At 51.9% G+C, this 21,501-nt stretch overlaps 1 protein-coding gene across 1 annotated transcript in view; it reads right to left on the reverse strand.

Annotated features, from left to right (window-relative positions):
* Nucleotides 1-21,501, reverse strand: part of Nfatc2 (nuclear factor of activated T cells 2) — a 114,592-nt gene that overhangs the window by 32,604 nt on the left and 60,487 nt on the right. The window contains exon 6 of the mRNA XM_059261967.1: nt 13,061-13,201. Within this exon, the coding sequence (XP_059117950.1) occupies nt 13,061-13,201 (141 nt within the window). The remainder of the gene's footprint in view (nt 1-13,060; nt 13,202-21,501) is intronic.

A 21,501-nucleotide genomic window follows, 5' to 3' on the forward strand; every position in this document is an offset into this window, starting at 1 on the left:
TCGAGGACTGGAGAAACAGCTCAGTGCTTGGAAGTACTTGCTGCTCTTGCAGATGATCCAGGTTCCATTCCCAGCACTCACAGGGTGGCTCACAACCGCCTGTGACTCTGGCTCCAGGAGCCCCAACACCCTCTTCTGGCCTCTGTGGGTACTGCACTCACATGGTGCATAAACACATACATAATTAAAAAATAAATCTTTAATATATATAAAGTATTTTAATGGGTCTTTTCAAGCTGGGTGCCACGGCACACACCTGTAATCTCAGCCTTTGGAGCTGGGTGAGAGAATTTGGGGGGAGAGGGAGGGAAAATACGAAGGAGGAATGAGGAGGAGAAAAAAGAAGAAAGGAGGCTGTATGTAAATAAAAATGCAGCCAGCAGTGACCAAAGCCAACTAAAGTCAGGGTCTCCATTCTGTCTTTTAACTCTTCAGTACCCAGAGACTCAAAGTGCAGGAGCTTGGGGACCCAGCCCGGCTGTGCACGCTCACAGAGCCTGTACTCGGTTCTGAGCACAACAGCTCCCAGCGGAAAGTGAAAGCTGGTCTCAACCATCTTCTCTGCAGAGCCACATCACCCAGAAGGCTCAGTCAGAGGCTGGGCTTGAAAGAGAGTGTGTGGTTTGCTATGTGTCTCAGAGCCATGCTTGTGAGCAGCCCTGTGTTCCCTGCACCCCACCCTCGCAGTTGCATACATCCTCAGGGTCATGGGAGAAGTGATGCTATGAGTATTGCCAAGTACTGCGCTCTTGAGGCCGTGCCTTCGAAATTAACCCCCAGAGACTTCCCTAAGGCTCACCTCACTCTAACCAGGTTCACGTCCAGCGGCCAGCACTGACTGCCAGTGTAACCCTCAAGTGAGTGGGGTCTTATTGTATTGCATTCTTGCTCAATGAATAGATTGGACATGTAAAGAACTCATAGATAAGGATGAGCTGAATCCATTATTGCAGCCTGTAGCCAATAAAGGAAGGAAGAATGGACTAGTGAATGGATCAATGGGTGGGTGTATGAATTGATGTAGAGTGGATGGATGGATGGATGGATGGATGGATGGATGGGTGGATGGGTGAGCAGATGGGTATATGGATGGGTAAGTAAGAGGATGGATAGATATATGGATTGTGGGTGGATGATGGATAAATGAATGGATAAGCAGATGGATGGGCAGATGTATGAAAGGGTAGGTGAATGGATAGATGATGGATGAGTGGGTAGGTGGATGGATGGGTGAATAAATGTCAATGTGGTAAATGATGGGTAAATGTATGGGTGGGTGAGTGAGCAGATGGATGGGTGTGTGAGTGGATAGGTAGATGAATGGATGGGTGGGTGGACAGATGGATGGATGGGTGGATGAACAGATGGATGGATGGGTGGGTGGACAGATGGATGGAAGGGTGGATGGACAGGTGGATGGATATGTGGATGGACAGATGGATAGGTAAATATAAGCTATGCCAATACTGGGCAGTACTTAGAATAAGGTAGATCTATATTTTCCTAACTGGAAAACACACCCTATTTTATTAAGAAGCAACCTGGCTCAGTGTCTACAGACCAGTATATGTGACATGAGACCATCTTGTAGTCTATAAACATGGCTACTTGGACAAAGGCTATGGTGGGGGGTGCTGGTCTATGATCCCAGTGCTTGGTGGACAGAGGCAGGAGGATGGTGGGTTCCAGAACAGGCTAGCCTATACGGCTGGACCCTGTCTCAAGAGTAAAACACTAAAAAGCAGGGAGCCTGGGTCCCAGCCAATCGCAGGTCACACCTCTGGCTGGGCTAGCTGAGGAGAGAGCTCAGTGACGCCTCCTGTCTCCTGTCACTTAATCAAGACACGTGGGACGTGCTGCTGCTGCTGCTTTAACCTATTCGCATCTTCTTTTAAAAACTGAGACAAGAACTCGTGTAACTTGGGCTGGCTTCCAACTCTGTACATAAGTGAAGACGACCTTGAACTCCTGATTCTCATGTCTCCTCGGACGCACTAGGATTACAGGCGTGTGCCGCCATGCACAATTTATGCTGTACTGGAGATGAAACCCAAGGCCTCATTCACGCTAGGTGAGCTCTCTACCAACTGAGCTACATTCCCAGTCCCTTAATCTACTTTTTTAATATAAAAAGGTTTTTCTTAGGAAAGATGTATACAGCAGCGACCTGCTGACCTGCCTGTCTACAGGCACGCTCGGGGCCACAATAGTCGCTGGGTGCTGACACAGACTGGGGTTCAGATCACGTGTCTCTCACTGCAGGCCCTGTTCACTCACAGCTAGGGACAGGGATGATGTCCTCCTGCCCTCCAGGGGTTACCCAGACTGGGAGGCAGCGCCCGACGTCTCATCAGAGCTCGTGACGGAGACTCAAAGGTCCTCATCCTCCTGGCCCCTGGCCCTCCTGGTGCTCAGAGCCTTCCACTTCTCTCCCTGCTCCCCGAGACTCTCAGAGTCACCCAGCCCTCTCCAGGCTTCATGTCAGAATTGTTGCAGCCCCTGCCATGGAACAGAAGCTGAGGAAGGAGCAGGGGCTGTGGGGGCAAACAAGAAACTACGCAAAATTCATGTGACGTAATCCCCGGGGCACTCTATGGGGCCTCAGCCCAGCATCTTGGACTCCCCCGTTCCCAGCCCCACGCAGGTCTGGGGCTCGGGTACACTGAGCCTGTGAGACCTGAGAGGGTTACGTGCATCTCTGCTGTCCTGAGGCAAAATAAAGGAATTCGGTCTTTGGAGCAGATATTCGGGGGAACTCCCTAGATCTAAAAGGAACAGGGCTTGGTGGCCAGCACAGAGGAGGCCCTTCCAGCCTTAGTCAGAGGGGACAGAGGAGCCTTAGCAAGACTAAAGGGGAAGATGGGGGTGAGGGGATCAACCCAGCAGACATCACAGGCTTGAGTATCCTCATTAGGTGACCTTACCAGAGTGCACAGAGGAAGGGAGGGAGGGATGAAGTGAGGATGGAGGAGATGAATAGATGGACAGAGGGATGAAAAGAGGGGTGGGTGGATGGAAGCAGGAAGAGTCAGTTGGGAGACAGAGGGATGGATGGATAAACGGACCGACAGATAGACAGATGGACAGGACTAGGGATAGTGCTTGGTTAGTAGAGTGATTGTCATGCACAGGTTCTGGGTACTGATGCCCAGTACTGCAGAAACTGGGCCCAGTGGCACATGCCTGAAATCCCAGCACTCAGGAGGCAGAAAGTAAGAGGATCAAACATTTAAAGTCATCAGCTACATATCGAGTTCAAGGCCATCCTAGGCTATGTGAGACCCCGTCTTAAACAAACAAAACAGATGGACAGAAGGAGAGAGAAATGGGGGAGGAGAGAAGGGAAGGAGGGAGGAAGGGGTGGAGGGAGGGAGGAGGGGGAGGTAGAGGGATGAGCAGACCTGTGACTCTGTGTCTGCTGGCAGCTCTGTAGGGTTAGGGAGGGGCTCACAGGAAGCAGCATGCCTGGGGAAGGGGGCTGAGCCCCAACTGTCTGCCTGGAAGAGGGGATGGTGTCATCACACCCAGGAGGAGCCAGCCAGCTTTCACAAGAAGGAAGGAGAACAGACACACAGCATTTGGGCCTTGAGCTGCTGCTGGGCTGGAGTGCCATGTGGAGGAAATCCAAGTGTCAGTTAACTCAGGAAACCAGGCCTGAAGCAGCCTGGCCCAGCCTGCACTTTAATGGTTAACCAGCGTAAAGAGCTGGTTACCAGGCAGACTCAGGGATGTCAGGGATATCCCCTTAACTTAGGATCTCATGGTTGGACAGACTTACACGGTGCTGCAGATGAAGCCGCTGCATCCCTACACCAAGCCTCTCTCCTGCCCCCACTGGCTTGGTGGGGCTCGTCCCAGGCCACTGTGGCAGTGCCTCTTCTGTTTCTCAGTATCCACTCGCCCCTGTTCCTGTCTACTCTCTAAAGATCATCTGAGTAATCTTGAAACAGTAGCTACATTACACACTCCCCTGAAAACCTCCACCAATGTCCCCCTGCCTCGGGGACAAAACCAGACTCCTCTCCATGCCTACAGGCCCCAGAAGAGATGTCTCTCTCCAATGCTCCTCGCCCCATGGTCCACAGAGCCCATCCCCATCACGGTCTGGGCTGCTGGACAGATCCTCTGGCCTAAGACTCTTCCTGACTGAGTCTACGCATCCTCCGTTCCCTCCTTCAGGCCTCTGCTCAGAGCCATCTCTTCTGGAAAGTTCCTTTCTGATCTCTCTGCCCAGAGTTACCAGATTTCACCAAACTCAGACTTTGGAATACCAATTTCCACTTTCTACAAGCATGCATGCTCCTCTCTTTGTTGCTACCTGGGATGCAGGTAGGAGAGCAGCTCAAGGCTTGTCTGAGGGTCCCAGGAAGCAGGCATCCTGCACCCTCAGCCTTTCTGCAGACTCTGTCCTGCTTATAAACAAGCCTGAAGTGTCACCCCCCCACCCCACCCAGGGCAAGGACTTTATTTGCCATGCTGCCCTTGGCACACAGTAGGTGCTCAATAAATACCCAAGGGTGGATGTGAGTGCAGCCTGGGGGACCAGTGAGCAGAGAAGCTTGTCTTCCACAGAGGCCCTTTGCGCTCCGGTTTGCCCCCAACCCCTGCTGCAGCCGCTGGTCTCCGAGCTGAGCATCATCTATAGACAACTCTGCAGGCTGCAGACGCCAGGCATGTTGGGAACCCGGAAACTGGGGTTTGGGGCCCTGCCCTCCACTGCTAAGTTCTGTCACCTCTCAAGGAAGTCTGTGGACAGCTGTGTGACTCAGCACCCCCATCCGTGGAGGCGGGAGGGAGGGAGCTGCCCTCACCCCAGCTCGGCTGGGCCAGGATGCCAGAATCTGAAGGCTCCCCAAGTGAGAGGGGAGATAATGTCTGCTGTGCCAGGATTCTGACAGCCAGGAGAGCAACAGGCCCTGCCTCGTATACTCCATGTGGAGAGGTCAGAACTCCCCCAGGAGGGCAGCTGATGCCTTCAGAGCACCCACTGTGTGCCTGTACTTACGGTCTCCATCTCCTGATTATATTAAAACACCATTGACTCCATTTCAGAGTTTGGGAAAGTGAGTCCCAAGGACACAGCAGAGGACAGACTGGGGATTTTGATGGGCACTCCGAAAGCTAAGCCACTGACCAGCAGGGTGGCTCAGAGGCTGTTGGCACCAAGGACAAGCTTTTATTTGTTTTTCTTTCTTATTATGTGTTTTCCATTTTTGATGTTTTTGGACAGGGTATTATGGAGCCCAAGCAGCCAAGCTAAGGGTAACCTTGAACTTCTGATCTTCCCACTTCCCCCTCCAAGGACTGGCATTATAGGTGTGCATCAGCATGCCAGGATTAAAGATTAGCCAGTGCTGGCGATGGAACCCAGTGCTTCATGTGTGCTAGGCAAGAGCTTTACCAACTCAGGCACATCCGGTTCCCTCTTCCCAAGTGCTGGGATGAGAGAGAGGCATGTACCACCATGCCAGGCTCCATCAATTTCTGAGGATGCAAACCCTGCGACTCAACTTAACCAAGAAACTCCTTCCTGTGTGGCCGCTCTCCAAGATTCCACACAGAGTGAGGATGAGCTGTGAGGATGCACAGGTAAGGATGCCTCTCGGAGAAAGTGGCCCAGGTGGGAGAAGGAACAGTTTGATTCCCTCAAGAGACTGATCTGTGCAGGAAGGCAGGAGGCTTGGGCACACATGCAGCTGTCTGAAAATAATGCATTTTCTGTTTCCAGAGAGGCTTCAGAGCTGCTCTCTGGCCTCTGTCTTTGGAGGGGGCTGAGAGAGGGTATGACACCGGCCTTGAGTGAGTCACCAGGGCAAAGGTCTCCTGAGCCTTAGTCATGCCGTCCAGCCTGGAGTCTGGTTTCCAGAGGTCCTCCCAGCCTAGGGTCAGTACTGTTCAGAGAAGCCCACCCAAGCCTCACGACCACACCCCAAGAAGAAGAGCAGGTACAGAGGGGGCTGTTGATAAGGTACCTCGAATTCCCTCACCGAGCTCATCCATGGAAAAATACTTTCTGAGCAAAAATGTTTCAAAATATATTTTAAGCACATACATAATTCTATTTATTAAACAAAGTCCAAGAGATACAGCCTTTGGGAACCTGGGGGCAATAAAGTGAGTCACGGCTGGCTTCAATGACTCAGTGGGAACGAGGGGATTCCACCGCCTACGCCTCCTCTTGAAAAAAAAAAACCAATTTGCCTTCTCGACAGGTGATGGGAGCCTCTGCCATCAGTCCGCGCCAAGAAAACCATCCAACAAAACAAGAAACCCGCTTCAAAAAATTTTAGTTGTAGAGCTGAGTAATTCGATGTGGGCCTGTGTCCAGCCTACGCCCCCGCGGGACACAGAGAGCCCGGGAGTGGCTTGGCCGGGCCAGGGGCTGAATTAAGAAGGACTTACCAGCTGAAGAATTCCAAACCCCTGTGTCACATGGAGGAACCTTCCAAAACACTGGACCGTGCCAGCCTTGAGAGTCACTCGGAGCCATGGTAACCCTGTCTCCTCAACCACACTGCTTGTGTTTTTGTGTCCCTAGATTTTTTCCTGTTTTGCAATGTTTTGCTGGGACCCCCGACTCTGCCCAAAGTCAGGGGCCAGGGGCCAGGGTTCCTAGCGAGGGCAGGAACAGCCTGCCTCCCAGCCTGACCTTCCCTGGAAGGCTATGCATCTTTTATTTTGCAGAACACATGGGAGCAGAACTGTCCCTGGTCATTCTCTTGACTTCTCTCTGACATGACGGGAGAAACCACTCCAGAGCTCAGGGAAATGGTGGTCTAGGGTTCCAGATCTTGCTCCAGTTGAGGGCTAACCCAGGGTCCCCCGTTTGGTATCTTTGACCCTCAGTCAACTTGTCTGCAAAATGGGGACAGCACAGGCACATTTCAAGGCTGGAGGGACAACAAAAGGGGGTGCTACTTTCCTTCAGCATGACACACACACAAACACACACACACACACACACACACACACACACACACACACACTTTCTATGCACAGAGACTATTCTATAAGTTGAGCATGCAGCGGCAAACAGCAAGTCCCTGCTCCTAAGGAACCAACAGTCTAGTGTGGAAAGCAGTGGACAGAGACAGCAGATAGACAAATGAAGTGCTGAGTGCCACCTGGAGAACGAAGCACGTCCGTGAGACAGAACAGGGGACACTGGGTTAGGGGTTGAGCCATGAAGGTTTGAGCAAAAACACCTCTCAAGGAAAGTGGTTTCTAAGTGATAGGAGATACCGTGTGTGAAGAAACAGGGGAGAATGTTACAAAGCCGGCGGCATATGCCAAGGTCCTGGGGCATGAAGGAGCACGGAGCATCCGAAGACGGAATAAAGAGAGTTTCTCTGCAGCCAGGAAAACCAGGGGGAGAGAGGATCATCTGAGATCAGAAAGATGAGCAAACACAGTCTCACGGGTCCCTGCAAGTCCTACGAAGAATTAAAAATAGGATCGAAACACATAATGATCCTTATTATGGCTGCTGCTATAAATAGAACCACACTTTCCAAAACACGGGGCTCTCCTAACTCAAGCACCCCGTGGCCCCTCTCCCCAGTGTTTTCCACCTCCTCAGCTTGTCCTCTTGATGGAGTGGAAAGTGCCAAGCCCGTTTTAGCGGACAGCTATAAAAAGCACGCTGAGGCTCCCGGTGCCGATGACCAAACTCTGGGGCTAATATTAGCCTGAAGCTGTCACCTTTCCTAATGAGAACAGCAGCTGGGATTCCCCTGCCTTGGAAAACTTCAGCCACCCCACCCTGCATGCAGCGCCTACTAGCCAAGTGTCCATGGAGATGGACACAGGATTGGTTTTGGAAAAACCAACTTCAGTTACATGGATCTCCCTTGCAGGAGGTGAACTGTTGGGGTCAAAAGAGCAGACTCTGCACCTTGCAAATTATCAAGGCCCCCTGTCATGAGAGGAGCCACATACCCCTCTCAGGGAAGCCTACTTCTTGGGAGATACTCAGGGTGCCTCAGAAGGCCTCACTGGTCCCTGAGATCCCGGAGTTGGTGTGAAAGACTCTCGGTGATGAAACAGATATTATACCAACAACTCAACAGAACTCAGGGTTCTCCATCACTACAACCTGGTTTAAGCCCATGCTTTGGGGAACAAGAAGGATCTTAGAGCAAATCAAGCCAGATCTGCACTTTTACAGACCCTGGAGCCACGCTGCCTGAACCACCAGGTTTCATCATGTTATCTAACCTCTGTGCTTAGTCTCACTGTAGAACTTGGGGAAGAGTAGCTCAGTTGGAGGGCTATCATGGGACTCAGATTGCCTAACCTTGGCAAATGCTTAGACCAGAGCTTAGCTCAGGATGAGTGACTGTTGCTGTTGAATGTCTCCTGGCTCTCCGAGTGAACTCTTGGCTTTGTTCTTCCCTTGCAAAGCATCAAAACAAAAGGAAAGAATGGTTTATTCAGCTTCCAGTGATGGGTCACAGTCCATCTTTTCATGGAGGTCACAGAGGCAGGAGCCTGAGACAGCTGGTCACCCAGCTCACGTTTTATGAACATTCTCAGTGGACTCAGCCCTGTCTGTGTACAGAGCCCAGCCTGCATGCTCCCTTCCTATCTTCTCGACTCCACAGAATGGTGAATCACATGAATTTGACCAAAAGAAGTCCTTTCTCAGAGAGGTCCAGTAATCTACCCAGGGTGGGACGGCAACTGAGCTCTGACTGCTTTCCTTTCTGCTGCTGTGATAAAATATTTTGATAAAAAGCAATGCAGGCCCTGGCAGCAAAAGTAGCTACCACAGTTAGTTAATCTTTCATTCTATTGGGCATGATAAATTTAATTCAATAGTTATATACATTTCGATTGGCTTTGAAAATTATAAATTTATAAACTCAAGTTCCATTTGCTTTTGGGATACGATCTTACAAGGACTCCAATTTGCAGTAAGGCTCGTTAAGGAAGGGAATGGCTCAGTTACCTTTAGCCTACTGGCTATGGGTGGGATAGGACTTCTGCTGGTCTTTTCTGTGTTGAACACACAGATTGCAAGCCCAGCGCCACTTTGAGATCTTTGGCAGCAGTTAACTCTGCAGCTCACACACGATTGAGCCTGTATGATAATGAGTATTCAGAGATGGGTAATACCTGGGGGGCACTCACCAACCTAAGACAGAACGCCTGTGTGGCCTGGGCAGGCATCTCCATGATGGGTAAGGTGACCTGCTGACGTCCCACGCAACCTACGTTAGAAGCTCATTTTTTAGTAAAAGGGACCTGTAGGGTTCTGGCCCTGTTTTGGGTAATTGTTGCCTTGCTTGCTGACCTTGACCTTGATATCCTCCCTATGCTAATTCCCTGCCAGGTTCCACCCTCCTGAATGCTTAAGGGAAGTTCCTTGTCTGTGTATCCTGCATAATGGGCATTAGCAGCTTAGATGCAAGATTGTAAAACATCGGTAGCGAACTTCTGCCCTCCGGGGTCCTCCCATTGTGCTGTAAGCCTGTATTTAAGACTTCTTCCCTCCTTCAATAAATGGCATTCAGCATTAAATAAAAAATTTAAAAAAAGCAATGCAGGAAAAAAAGGGTTTACTTGGCTTCCAATTATGGGTCAGAGACCATCATTTCATGGAGGCCACAGAGGCACGGGCTTGAGACAGCTGGTCACCCAGCAGCCATAATCAAGAACAGAGAAATAAGTGCAGCCATGCTGCCTGTTTGCTTCTTATGGGCAGGCAGCCTTTTTTACTTCTGTGCCTAAGGAATGGTGCCACCCATAATGACTGTGTCCTCCCACATCAGAGTGATTCTCCACAGACATGTCAGTTATCTGATCTAGACAATTCCTCATTAAAACTCTCTTCTGCCAAGTGATGGTGGTGCACGCCTTTAATCCCAGCACTCGGGAGGCAGAGGCAGGCAGATCTCTGTGAGTTTGAGGCCAGCCTGCTCTACAGAGTGAGATCCAGGACAGCCAGGGCTGTTACACCGGGAAGTCCTATCTCGAAAAACCAAACAACCCAAACAAACCACCTCTCTTCCCAGGTGATTCCAGGTTGTGACAAGGTGGCACTAAAAACTAACTGTCACACAGTTTGACCTCAAAGCCTGGGCTTGGGACCATGGGACTTTGGGACCTGGGCTTGGGACCATGCAGCTGGCAGCCCCACCCCCACCTCCTAAGCTTGTCTAATCCAAACCTACACACAGACACCATGTGCCTCACACAAGGCATGTGGCCAGAGCTCTGAAGAGGCTGGAGGGCCACCAAGACAGTCACAGGTGTTCATGCCCACAAGCTGTGATCTCAGGGCACACGACTCCCATACGCCCCCAACTCCAGGGGCAGGACTGATGTGCCAGTTCACAGAGGGAAGCCCAACCACAGGCTGAGGCTACATATGTCTACGGGTGAGGGCCCCGACCTTGACCGTTAGCTTCATAATAATGGCATAATAATAACTCAGCATGCTGAGTTAGGTGGGAAATGTGCCATTATGATTATTCCCACTTGACTTTTCAAGGCCAAATGCTTCTGATGTCGAGGTCAAGGAATGGATGGCTCTGGAACTCGGGAGAGCTGCAGAGCAGCCCATTGTTGTGGGGTAACCCTTCGTACACTGTGAAGATGGGTCGCTGTTTAACCTCATCTGCCAAGGCACCTTCTGATGGGTTTAATGAAGAGCTGAATGGCCAATAGCTAGGCAGGAGAAGCTAAGTAGGACTTCTCGAGAGAAAGAGGAACTGGAGGGGGGGAGGTTTGAGATCTGAGAGATGAGAGATTTGCCAGCCAGACACGAAGAAAGTGGGATGTACAGTATGGAGGAGAGGTAACGAGCCACATGGCCGAATGTAGATTAATATAAATGGGTTCATTTAAGTTATAAGAGCTGGTTGGGAACAAGCCTAAGCTAAGGCCAAGCTTTCATAATTAATAAGAAGTCTCTGGGTCATTATTTGGGAGCTGATGGTCCATGAAAAGACTTACTACAGCCAACGCCACTCAGTCAGCGCTCACTCGCTCACTCTTTCAGCAAGCAGTTCATCAAAGCTAGACATCCAGGAACTCGCTGGCAGCCCCCAGCAGGAGGGTCTCAGTAGGTTCCATCTTCCCATCCTTTCTTAGATGTCCCTATCAACACAGGCGCTGCCACCGTGGACATGAGTGACAAAACGTTTGTATCTTATTAGCTTGTTCCCCTCATGGTGCTTTAAAGCCCCATTTGTCTTGTCAATATTCACAGCAGGACCGAGGATAGTGTCCTGATCCTGGAGATGCATCCAACCTGGAGAGCGTGCTGATACCTGGGCATTTACAGTTCCTGTTACTCGAATTCACTAAAGGCAGCCTATAACCTCAGCATGTTGTGGTGGTTAATATTGTCCACTTGACAAAGATCTGGAGTCAACCAAGAGCAAGTCTCCAGGTGTGTCTGTGAGTGGTGATCTAGATGAGGTTAAAGGAGACTTAACTGCCTGACCAAACTAAAAGAAGAAAAGAACTGAACACTAGCCTCAGGACTCTGCCTCTCCTGACTACAGATGTATTGTGACCAGCTGCTCGTGATGGGCTTGACCCTTGAACTGTGAGCCAAGGCAAACCCTTCCTTTAGCTGTTTTTGTTAAGGTGGCCAACAATGCAATGGGAAAAGTAACTAACCCTCAGGCCCAGACCAAACAGAACCTTGTCTCTACCCGGGTTACACACTCTCGATAAAAAGGAAATGGGCTGATAACGCACTGCAAGACATTATCACAGCGGGATATGCTGTGTCTGTTTATAGCCAGGTTCTGAAAGACCAGGAAGCATCAGCACAAACCTTCACGCAGCCAGAAAAGCGTAAGTGAAACTACAGACTCAAAAATGCATCCGTGTAAGCAGAGAGACTCGGCCAGCAGAGCCCTGTGGGGAGTGGGTCAGCCCCTGCCTCCTGCCTGCTCCCCGTCTGTATGAGCATTCCAGTGAGACTCATGGGTTTGTGACAGGGAGCAGGTCATTTGCCCTTGTCTTGGGGTCTCCTAACACTCACTTATGTTCTTTTCCTACCTTTCCAGTGACCTCTAAGACACTTGATTCACCATGAGGGTCAATTCTGCCTGTCAAGATGAACTGGGCAATGATTGCATGGATTTCAGTCATCAGGACTTGGGCAGAGTTCAGAGCACGAGGTGGGGGAGTCAGGGATGCTGGGAACATGCTCTGCTCACAGACGGCCCCACCACTCTTGTCTAACAACGGTATCAACTGTGACTGGGAAAGGACATGACCACAAGCCCCTCCCACCTGGGGACAGGCTACATTGTCACTTTTACTTTCACTTCCGACCCCAGTGTGTCTCCTGTCCCCATGGCCACCTGGACACAGGTGCCTCAGATCGCCACACCTATTGCTCAGACCTCAGGCTTTTCACAGAATTTGCTCTGCTATCCCCTCCGGCTGCTGTGACAGCAATGAAGCTTCCCAAATCTGCTTGCTGCTCTCCCTGTCCCCACTGGGGACTATCCTGTGAGTCATCTAATCAGAGTCTAACAGAGACCTCAATGCTACCTTTAGCCAGACTCTGCCACTCCATCTAGACCCCATGGCTGTTCACTCCCAGACACCTTGCCTTGGAGAGATGAGACCCTGGTTTGTCTAAGGAGGTCCAGAGTTCATCAGACCCAACATTCGCATTTCCAAAAGGAACTGGACCCACATTCCAGCTCAGCCTCTTCCCACACAGCTTCTCTCATGCAACAAATGTCAGTGATAAAGTGTCCACTTCACACCCCAGTGCCCACCTCAGAGCTGCAAAGTACTCAGTTTCTCCTCTTAGAAATGGGAAAAGGTATTTTTAAAATATGTTTGCCTATGCGAGGAAAATATATCAAAACAAAAACAAGGTTGATGAAAGGGGACAAGTTCAGTCTCCAAGGAAACATCCAAGGACCAATGCAAGCATGCCACCCACATCAACGGTGACCTGTGTGGCTGTGGGTCACGGGGGAATGAGCCAGAAGAAGGGGAAGTTACCCAAAAGGTTGAGTGTAGTGTGAGGCTCACTTCTGTGTGGCTCAGAGAAGCAAGGGAAAGCGAGAAAGCGACTGACCTGTGGTCTTCTCCATGAACACAACCTTGGACTCAGCCGTGAAGTTCTGGCCCGTGAGGATCATCTGCTGGCCCCCATAGACCAGACAGCTGTCCATGTCTTGTCTCTCCACCATGGGCAGCTCGTGGGCAGAGCGCTGAGCTGAGGGCAAGAGGGAAAAGATACACCGTGACCCAGAGGAATCTGCTCCAGAGACGCAGCAGAAAGGGCGGGATTGGAGACCCAAGTGGGAACCCCCAAACATCACACCCTTGGAAGAGCCACAAGCCACTGAAGCCAACTTGCTCTCACGATGCTCTATGTGCATGAATCCAGGCAGTCTTCCCTGCAGGACAGGCAGGAACAGGATGGACTGGGTCTTCACGCTCCTCTGTGCACAGACAGGCCCAGTCCACTCCCTCCCCACAGTCTCCACTGTTCAAGTTACTTCTTCCTTACACAACCCAGACTCCCAGACCCCTGGGAGCTGAGGGTGCAGCCAGCTGAAGTTTGTGGGTGATTCTTACTGTAAGTTGTGTACTCCAGGATCTGCCCCCAGGGCTTCATTTTCTAGAGGTCCCCTCTCCATCCATAGAAATACATTCCCACCATATTTCTAGAACTTCTAGAGCTTTCTAGCTCTCTCTCTCTTTCTCTCTCAGATAGATAGATAGATAGATAGATAGATAGATAGATAGATAGATAGATAACAGACAGACAGACAGACAGTGTGTGCATGCATGTGTGTGTATTTTGCTGTGCTTGAGAGTGGAACCCAGGTCCCCAGGCATGCTAGGTAAGCAGTGTACCCCTAAGCGCCAGCCCTTGTCACCTCTTAGGCGCGTTCCCACACTTGAGCGTCTGTGCTCTCCTGGGCTCTTCGCCCCTCCCTGCGTGGGTGATTCCTCCCTCATCACCTCAGATCCCACCCAGTCTGGCCTCCTCCGGGAGGTTCCCTGGGCCACACTCCCACTTCTTCGCCCCCCCCCCTTCCCCCCTGCTCCCTCCTGCTTAGCCCTTCTCTGGAGAGAACCTATGGGAGCTGTCCTCAGCCCCAGGAGAGAGGTGCTAGAGGTGGCCGAGTGCAGGCAGGCAGGTCTTTCCCGTCTCTGCTCCTCTCTACCCACAGTGAATGAAAGCTGAGGCGGTTCTCTGCTGGCACACCATGCTCAAGAGCTCACAGCAGCCTTCCGAGGAAGTGGACAGCACAGATTCACTTTCAGCTGTGGACAGGACCCCACCTGACTGAGACGGGAACCCTCCTCAGCAGGCCCAGCACCCAGAGCCACCCCTCAGCCCTTTGTGGGACGCAGGCTGCAGGAGACAATGAATAGAGACAGGTGCAGCCCCAGCCAGGTGACCAAGGAACTTCTGCAGCGGCCAGGTCCCTCCCACACCCTTAGGCCCCTCCCTCCCTTCTCCCTCCACAGCCCTGCCTTCCTGGTGAGTCAGCTTGAGCTTCTGGCTCTTGTCCTACAGCTTAGGGCTGGGCAGAGGGCCAGGTCTTTCCATGCCAGGGCCCCCGGACCTCCCCATCCCCTCCCCATCCGGGAGCCAGGAGCCAGCCGGGAGCCTAAGCAGCAGCCTTGTGAGGCCCAAACTTAACCCTTTCCTTCCATGTTAGGGGACGTATCACCCTCTTCCTCTGTCCCCAGGGCTGGGGAGCCATACTGAGTAGCAGGTGCACTTAGGGATTTCCAAGTGACTTCCACCCACTTCCTAGTGACTTGCCCAGCCCCGTGGTCCTGATGCCTGGCTCGGTGCTCAGAAGCAACACCGCACCCCATCGCCTGTGGGCTCTGAGACGTGCTGAGGAGCCAGGGCTAAAACTGCTAATTCCTCTCACATGGGTGAGTTATTAAGCCTGTCTTTCAGTGTGGAAGCCCCTGACTTTCTAACTGAGCTACTGCACAGGCAGATTTACCAGCAGTGAAAACAGCAGCTAGCCGCAGAGGTGGCTTCTTACACTTGCCTTTGATGGAGTGGGGGAGGGGTGTGGTAGGGGCTGCTGGCACTGGAGATGCCACCCCTCCCATTTTACAGGTGGAAAACCTGAGTCATTGCTACTGGGGAGGCCAGCCAAGGGCTTGCAGTCAGCCAGGCCAGGGCCAGGCTGGGCGAGCTCTCCCAGGGGTGGGAGCCTTGCCGTGAATCACCAGCACTAATGCACAGGTCTGGGGCAGCCTCCTCTCTGCACAGCTCCAGGTCCCCTGCAGGCAGCAGCAGCCACCTGGACACATGTGCAGTGCTAGCTACCTCCTTCAGCACTGCGGGGATGGTGCCTTTAACAAAAAATGTGAACAGAGCAAGCCAGCTTCCTGGAGGCCTCGGCGTCACACCCGAGGTGTGCCCAAGCCTTCTGAATGGGCTGGAATGGGAAAAGCAGGCATCTGACTCCTCCCCAGGCCCTCCGCGCACACGTGTGCAGGCTGACAGGGACGCTGAACAGAAAACCAGCCCGACGCCCCACTGGACTTCTGTAACGTAGATTCTCAGCCTCGGTGTCTCCGACCTCGGGCCTGATCCTTCTTTACTGGGGCCAATCCGTGCACGACTGGATTTTTAAACAGCACCCTGAATCTCTGGTCTCTTCCCACTGGATGCCAGTAGTGCCCCCACCTACCAGCTATGAGACCCCAAAATGTGTGCACACATGGCTGGTGTCCCCTGGGGAAGGAGGGACACAAAGTCACCCCTAAGAGTGACAGCAATAGAGATTCTGACTTGAGTCTGGGGTGGGGGGACCCCAACTGTGATTATTTAGAAGACAATCCTAAAGGTCACAGATGGCCACAGTCATCATTGCTGTGGGGGGTAAGGGGGGTCCTGCATCTGCCACTTTTTGGCTTAATGACCCTGGGGACAAGTCATTTCACCTGAGTCTCAGAGGGCGACTCTGTGGCATCATAACGGTGCTTGCTTCATGGGTAAGCTTCATACAGAGGCCGTGCTCACAGCAGACGCCGTTCGAGCACAGCTGCCAAGCTGTCTCATCTCAACCACAGTGGCCAGGGTGGGCACGCGAGTGGACAAAAGGTGGCATGTCCTTTTGGAATAGTACCCAGCCAGAAAAAGGCTCAACATGCTGACACCTGGCCCGTGCTGTTCCATAGAAAAGGCATCGGGCACTAAAGGACAAATTTAATGTGGTCAGAAACATGTGGCCTGTGGCAGTTATTCCGTTAACCTCTTAATAAGCTGCAGTGTGCACTGCTGTCCACTATTTGGTACAGTGAGTCCCTTTACGGGGTGGGCGACATTTGTCCAACGCATGCTCAGCATGCAGGAACGTTCAGTGCTGAGCTCAGTGTGGGCTCGGGAGGTGCAGCTTCCTAGGAGACCCCAGTGTGGTGTGGTCCGTGCGTTCACACCAACGGTCTCCAATTCCTCTCAGGGACTCCCGACCCTAAGGCAGGTTTGCTGACTCTAAGCACAAGGGCTTCTTAAAGAGGCCTCCCAGAATCCGCAATGGCATAAGGTTGAGGCAGTGCTTAATAAAAATCCAGAGGAGCCTGGCCACTCCCTGGGGCCCCTGTATCTTAGGCAGAGGCCAGAAGTATGTATTTTACCCATCTTCCCACGTGGCTTCTCACACATGTTGCGGGGCTCAGTTCCACGTGGCAGGGGGATCTCCTCCCAGACAGTACCCTAGTCCTTGGAGAACCCCTCAGCAAAGCAAAGCAGTCTAATTAGCCTCCAAAAGAGGAACTGAGGAGAGTGAGTGGCAGCTAGATGACCCTCCTGAGGCCTGCAGTTCTGCCTGATGCAACTTCCACCAGCTACTGCTGCTAATTGGAGCAACAGGCAGGACCGAAGGGGGCTCTCAGGAAGTCCTGGGTCTCCTGGGCTCCCCGCACTGCTCCCATCAACCGCTGGAGCTCCCGTTCAGCTCTTTAGAGATTCCGAGCCATCCAAATGCTCTTGACTATAGTTCTCTAACCAAATGCTGCCCGGGTTCAAATCCATCCTGGTGAACCGGCTCCAGCTTGGGGACGATCCAGACCCAGGCTTCTGCTTAAGCTTCCAGGTGGCCCCGGGCCTTGATGCTGCCCCCTCCAGTTTCTGGCTCCTCATAAATTGTCTCGGGGTCCCGTATTTTTACAAGTTCTGAATCCACCGGGCGCAGTGGTTCATTTTTTCCCAGTGCCAACGCTGACCTGCTGCCAAGCAGTGAACACCTCAGAGCTCTTGAGGGAAAACTCATGGGTCCATTCCCACGCCTACAGGGGTGAGCAGCCAAGACCATGCTCTGCCCAGGAGCCTCTAGAGGGAGGACAGGAAAGGCTGGCTGGGGAAGGTGTCTCTGCAGAGCCAGGATTCTGTTAGCATGGGACCATTACTGCCACAGAGGGGACCTTGGGTCCTGGCATGTCATAAGTATGTTTCCTATACTATATGATGCACATAGCACTAGGAGATGAGGGCCGTTTGTCAGTACAAGGATGCTGTAACGTGCCTCCAGAGTCCCAAGTCTAGCTTGATGGCATCTAGCATTGGAGCCTCAGCAAATCCCTCCACCTCTCTGGGCCTTTCTTTCCATGGGTGTTAATTGCATTTACTTTTATTGCTAAATGTCATGAGCCCAAGGAGCAGAGTTGAGGACACTCTGTCAGGGGACACTCTTGAAAGCACATGGGTAAGAGGAGCAGATGAAAAGGATCTGGACCCGGGCTGAAGGGCTCAGACTGAGCTGTTGGGAGAAGGACCCTGTGGGAAACCGTAACCCAGTGCAGGCCAGAAGCACCTTTGCCTCCCCAGCAATGGTCAGATGGCCCAAACTGGCCTCCCCTGACTATGGGATACCCTGACTATAGGACCCCCAGGACCTATCTTGGAATGGCAGCTTGGCATAGTAGATCCAGGCTGGGCCAGAGGGAGCTGTTGTATTCAGCCCCGGGTTCACCGTGACCACTCACTACGACTTCCCTGAAGCTTCTCCTCTAGGGGGGATTGTGCTACCATGTGACCTCGGAGGCCTCAGCCTCCTCATGTAGAAAGGGGGACAGCACTTACCCTACAGAGAGGTTCCCACCTGGTCACCCCATCCACATGGCACCAGCTGGAGACCACACTCTGTTCTTTGTATTTCCTGGCCTGACCTTGACTTTTCCCCTTCCCATGCCATGGACATTCTCAAACATCTCTGTATTTAACAAGATTCTCCCTAGAGGCTGCATGAACCCCAGTTGATTGATGGGTCCCCTGGTCACTGAGGGGCCCATGCTACTGAAACACAGAAGAGACCCAGGGCTTTAGTCCCTTCCTGTGCAAGCTAGGGAGCAGTAAGCACCTTCAGCCTTTGAGGGGATGGGCTCTGGGGATCAGGCTCACTGGTACATGTCAGTGCTCAGCAAATATGTCCCAATATTCCTGGATGAGGAAGCAAGGGGCCGATGGGGTGATAAGGCTGGAGAGGAGCTGGCACATGCAAGACTGTGGGCACACTGTGGGCAGTCTGTCAAGGGTGGTTCTGCCTGCCTGTTCCCAGGTGGCTGGATCAGGAAAGGGCTAGGGTGTGTGTGTGTGTGTGTGTGTGTGTGTGTGTGTGTGTGTGTGTGTCCACCCGGGTCCAGGCTCCCAGCAAAATAGTTCTCTTGGCAACCTCTGCCAGGTTGCCCACTCCTCCCCCAACTGGTAACCTGGTTTCTCCTGAGTGGCAGGCTGTGTGGCCCACTGCGCTTCCCTGTGGTAACTTGTGTTTGCTGAAATCTCACATGCACCTGCTGTTTCCCAGGCTGTGGTCTCCCTGTGATGATGTGGCAACAGCCAGAGGCGTGATTAAGTCTGCTTTGTAGGGCTCCAGGGACTGTCACAGGGGTCCTGTCCACCCTGGACCAGTACACGAGAGGGTTACAACTGTGATCATGATCATGCTTTTCTGTCATACACCTGCACTTAACCACACACCAGCAAGTGGAGGTGCTATAACCACTCCTATTTTAAAGACAGGGAAAATGAGGCATGGGTCATTAAGTAACTCCTCTGGGACTAAATGGTCAGTAAGTGGCAGAGGATGGATTTGAACCCAGACCTCTGGGTCCTGAACAGTCTCCTAACCACCATTCCAAACTCTTCCTACCCTCCCATGGCCCCTGGTGTTGCTCAAAGTGGCCTCGGGTCGCTGCTGACAAGTCTCCTGGGCAGCAGAGGCTGACAAAGGCCTGGCCTGTGTGCCCTCTCCCAGGGTGCAAATTTCATTTATTCATGTACAAGGTTTCAAAGGAGACACACAAGCACTCTGCCATGGGAAGTAAAAATACACAAGTGAGAATGTGTGATAGCCAAAGACCCAGCAACACTTTCTCAGGGTATTTACCAGAAAAACGAAAGCCTTTGTCCACAAAGGGATGCTGATATCTTTACCCTAACACCCACGCCGTGGGACAGGCCAGCACCCACTGCTGGTAACTAAGCCATTGGATTCCTACAACTGAGCACTGCTCAGCCATCCGCAAGGGCAAACTGTGTAATCAAGCAGCAGAAACAGGCTCAGAAACGGGATACTGCGAGGAAACAGCAGGACCCTAAACACACAGTCTGCGCCTTCATCCTTCACAAAGCTGCTGAGCCATGGTGACAGGCAGCCAATCCGTGATGGCCTCTCTGTGCCGCCTGGCAAGAGGCAGCAGCTGAGGGGCTGAGCGGGACCTGACGGGGCCAGGCGCTCTGTGCCTGGGTTGGAACCGTGGTGACAAGCGTGTCCGCCGGTGCCAAGTCACTCAACTAAAGGACACGTCCGTGCACCCTGTTTCTTAATTACACCTCCATGGAGACGCGCGTCTGTCAGAGACAAGCCTCCTCCCACTCTGCAAAGGAACAAAGTGAATCCATGTTGCACGCCGGGTGGGCAGGGCCTGGCGCCCAATTGCTTTAGGCATTTCCTGAGCTGTGGTTGTGGAGATGGATCTGCAGGTCATGGAGAGAATCCACAGGTCTTGAGCAGGGCTGCAGCGGGTCACAGAAGCCACCAGGACCCGCAGACGTCACCTCGTGACCCCCTGGGAAGCCTCTGAAGGCTTCTTCCCCCACGTCCTCAATGTCCTAACCAGTCCTAGTGACAAGTCCCAAACACCCGCACGGCCTGCCAGGATGGACATGGAGGAGGGTGGCAGTCGGTGCTCACCGGAGCTCCGAGGCCTCTGGGCTCAGCGACCCTTTTTCCACCAGGAGCCCGTGAGTGAGGAGTTAGCCGGGAAGGTCACGGGTTCTCTGCACCCTCTTCAGACTCTTGGGGGCCTCCCTACATCCGCATTCTAAGACCACACCCTAATGGTGTGGTGTATGTATGCATATATACATGTATTTATGCACACACACACACACACACACGTATGTGTGTGCACATGTACATTTTATGTATTTTTATGTGTGTATATGTACACATGTAAATGTGTGTTTTTATGTGTGTGCATATGTACACATATTTATTCGTGCTTGTGTGTGCACGTGTGTATATGTAAATGTTTATGTGTGCATGTGTATACATGTAAATGTGTGTATTTATGTATGTGTACACATGCATATGTATATATGCATTTGTGTGTGAATGTGTGTAAGCATGTACATGTATATATGTAAGTACTCAAGTGTGTGTGCATGCATAAATACATGTATATATACATGGTTGTTTATATGTGTATATGTATGTGCATGTGTATATGAGTGTACGTGTGGGCATGTGTAAATATATATACATGTGTTTATATGTATATGCACATGTACAAGCATGCATGTGTTATGTATGTATATGCACATATGTGTATTAAGTATATGTAGGTCTTTATAATATGTTTATGCATTAGTATTGTTTGTATATGTATGTGAATATACATACATGCATGTGTGCACATGTGTTATTTATGTGTGTATATTATGTGTGTTATTTGTGCATGCATATGTATGGTGTTTGTATATACGTATGTATGCATGTGTACATGCATTTTTGACCCACACGAGTTAAGCCTGAGCACCTGCCTGTGTGGAGCAGTCAGCAAACAAACCATGAGGAAGAGGAGGAAGACTCGGCCCCTTGGGAACTGTGGAGCATCTGGAAGTGGAGGACCACATCAGAAAGGGCTAAACAGTGACTACCCATCCCCACCCCAGGCCTCACCTGACAGCCCAGAATGGGCTTATTCAGAAGTGGGGTCTTTACATGTAAGCAAGTTAAAAACGGGGTGAGACCAGATCCAGGGCTGGGGTGGGGCCCAAGTCCTCATCAGTGACAGACCTGAGGACACCCGAGGACAGACAGGACCCCAAGGAGACGGAGGCAGAAACCTGAGCCATGCACCTACAGAGGGAACTGCAGAGACATGTGTGAGGTGCGACCCCCCCCCCCCAACCCAGCAGTCACCTCACGGCACGCTCTGGCCCCACATCTAGGGAAGCACAAATGTCTGAGGCTTAAGCTGCTGCGTGCCAACCGCTCAGACAGCCCAAGGAGCTGGTCTAGGGAGAAG

This window comes from Peromyscus eremicus, chromosome 4 (assembly GCF_949786415.1).
Source record: "Peromyscus eremicus chromosome 4, PerEre_H2_v1, whole genome shotgun sequence".
Taxonomy (NCBI): Eukaryota; Metazoa; Chordata; class Mammalia; order Rodentia; family Cricetidae; genus Peromyscus; species Peromyscus eremicus.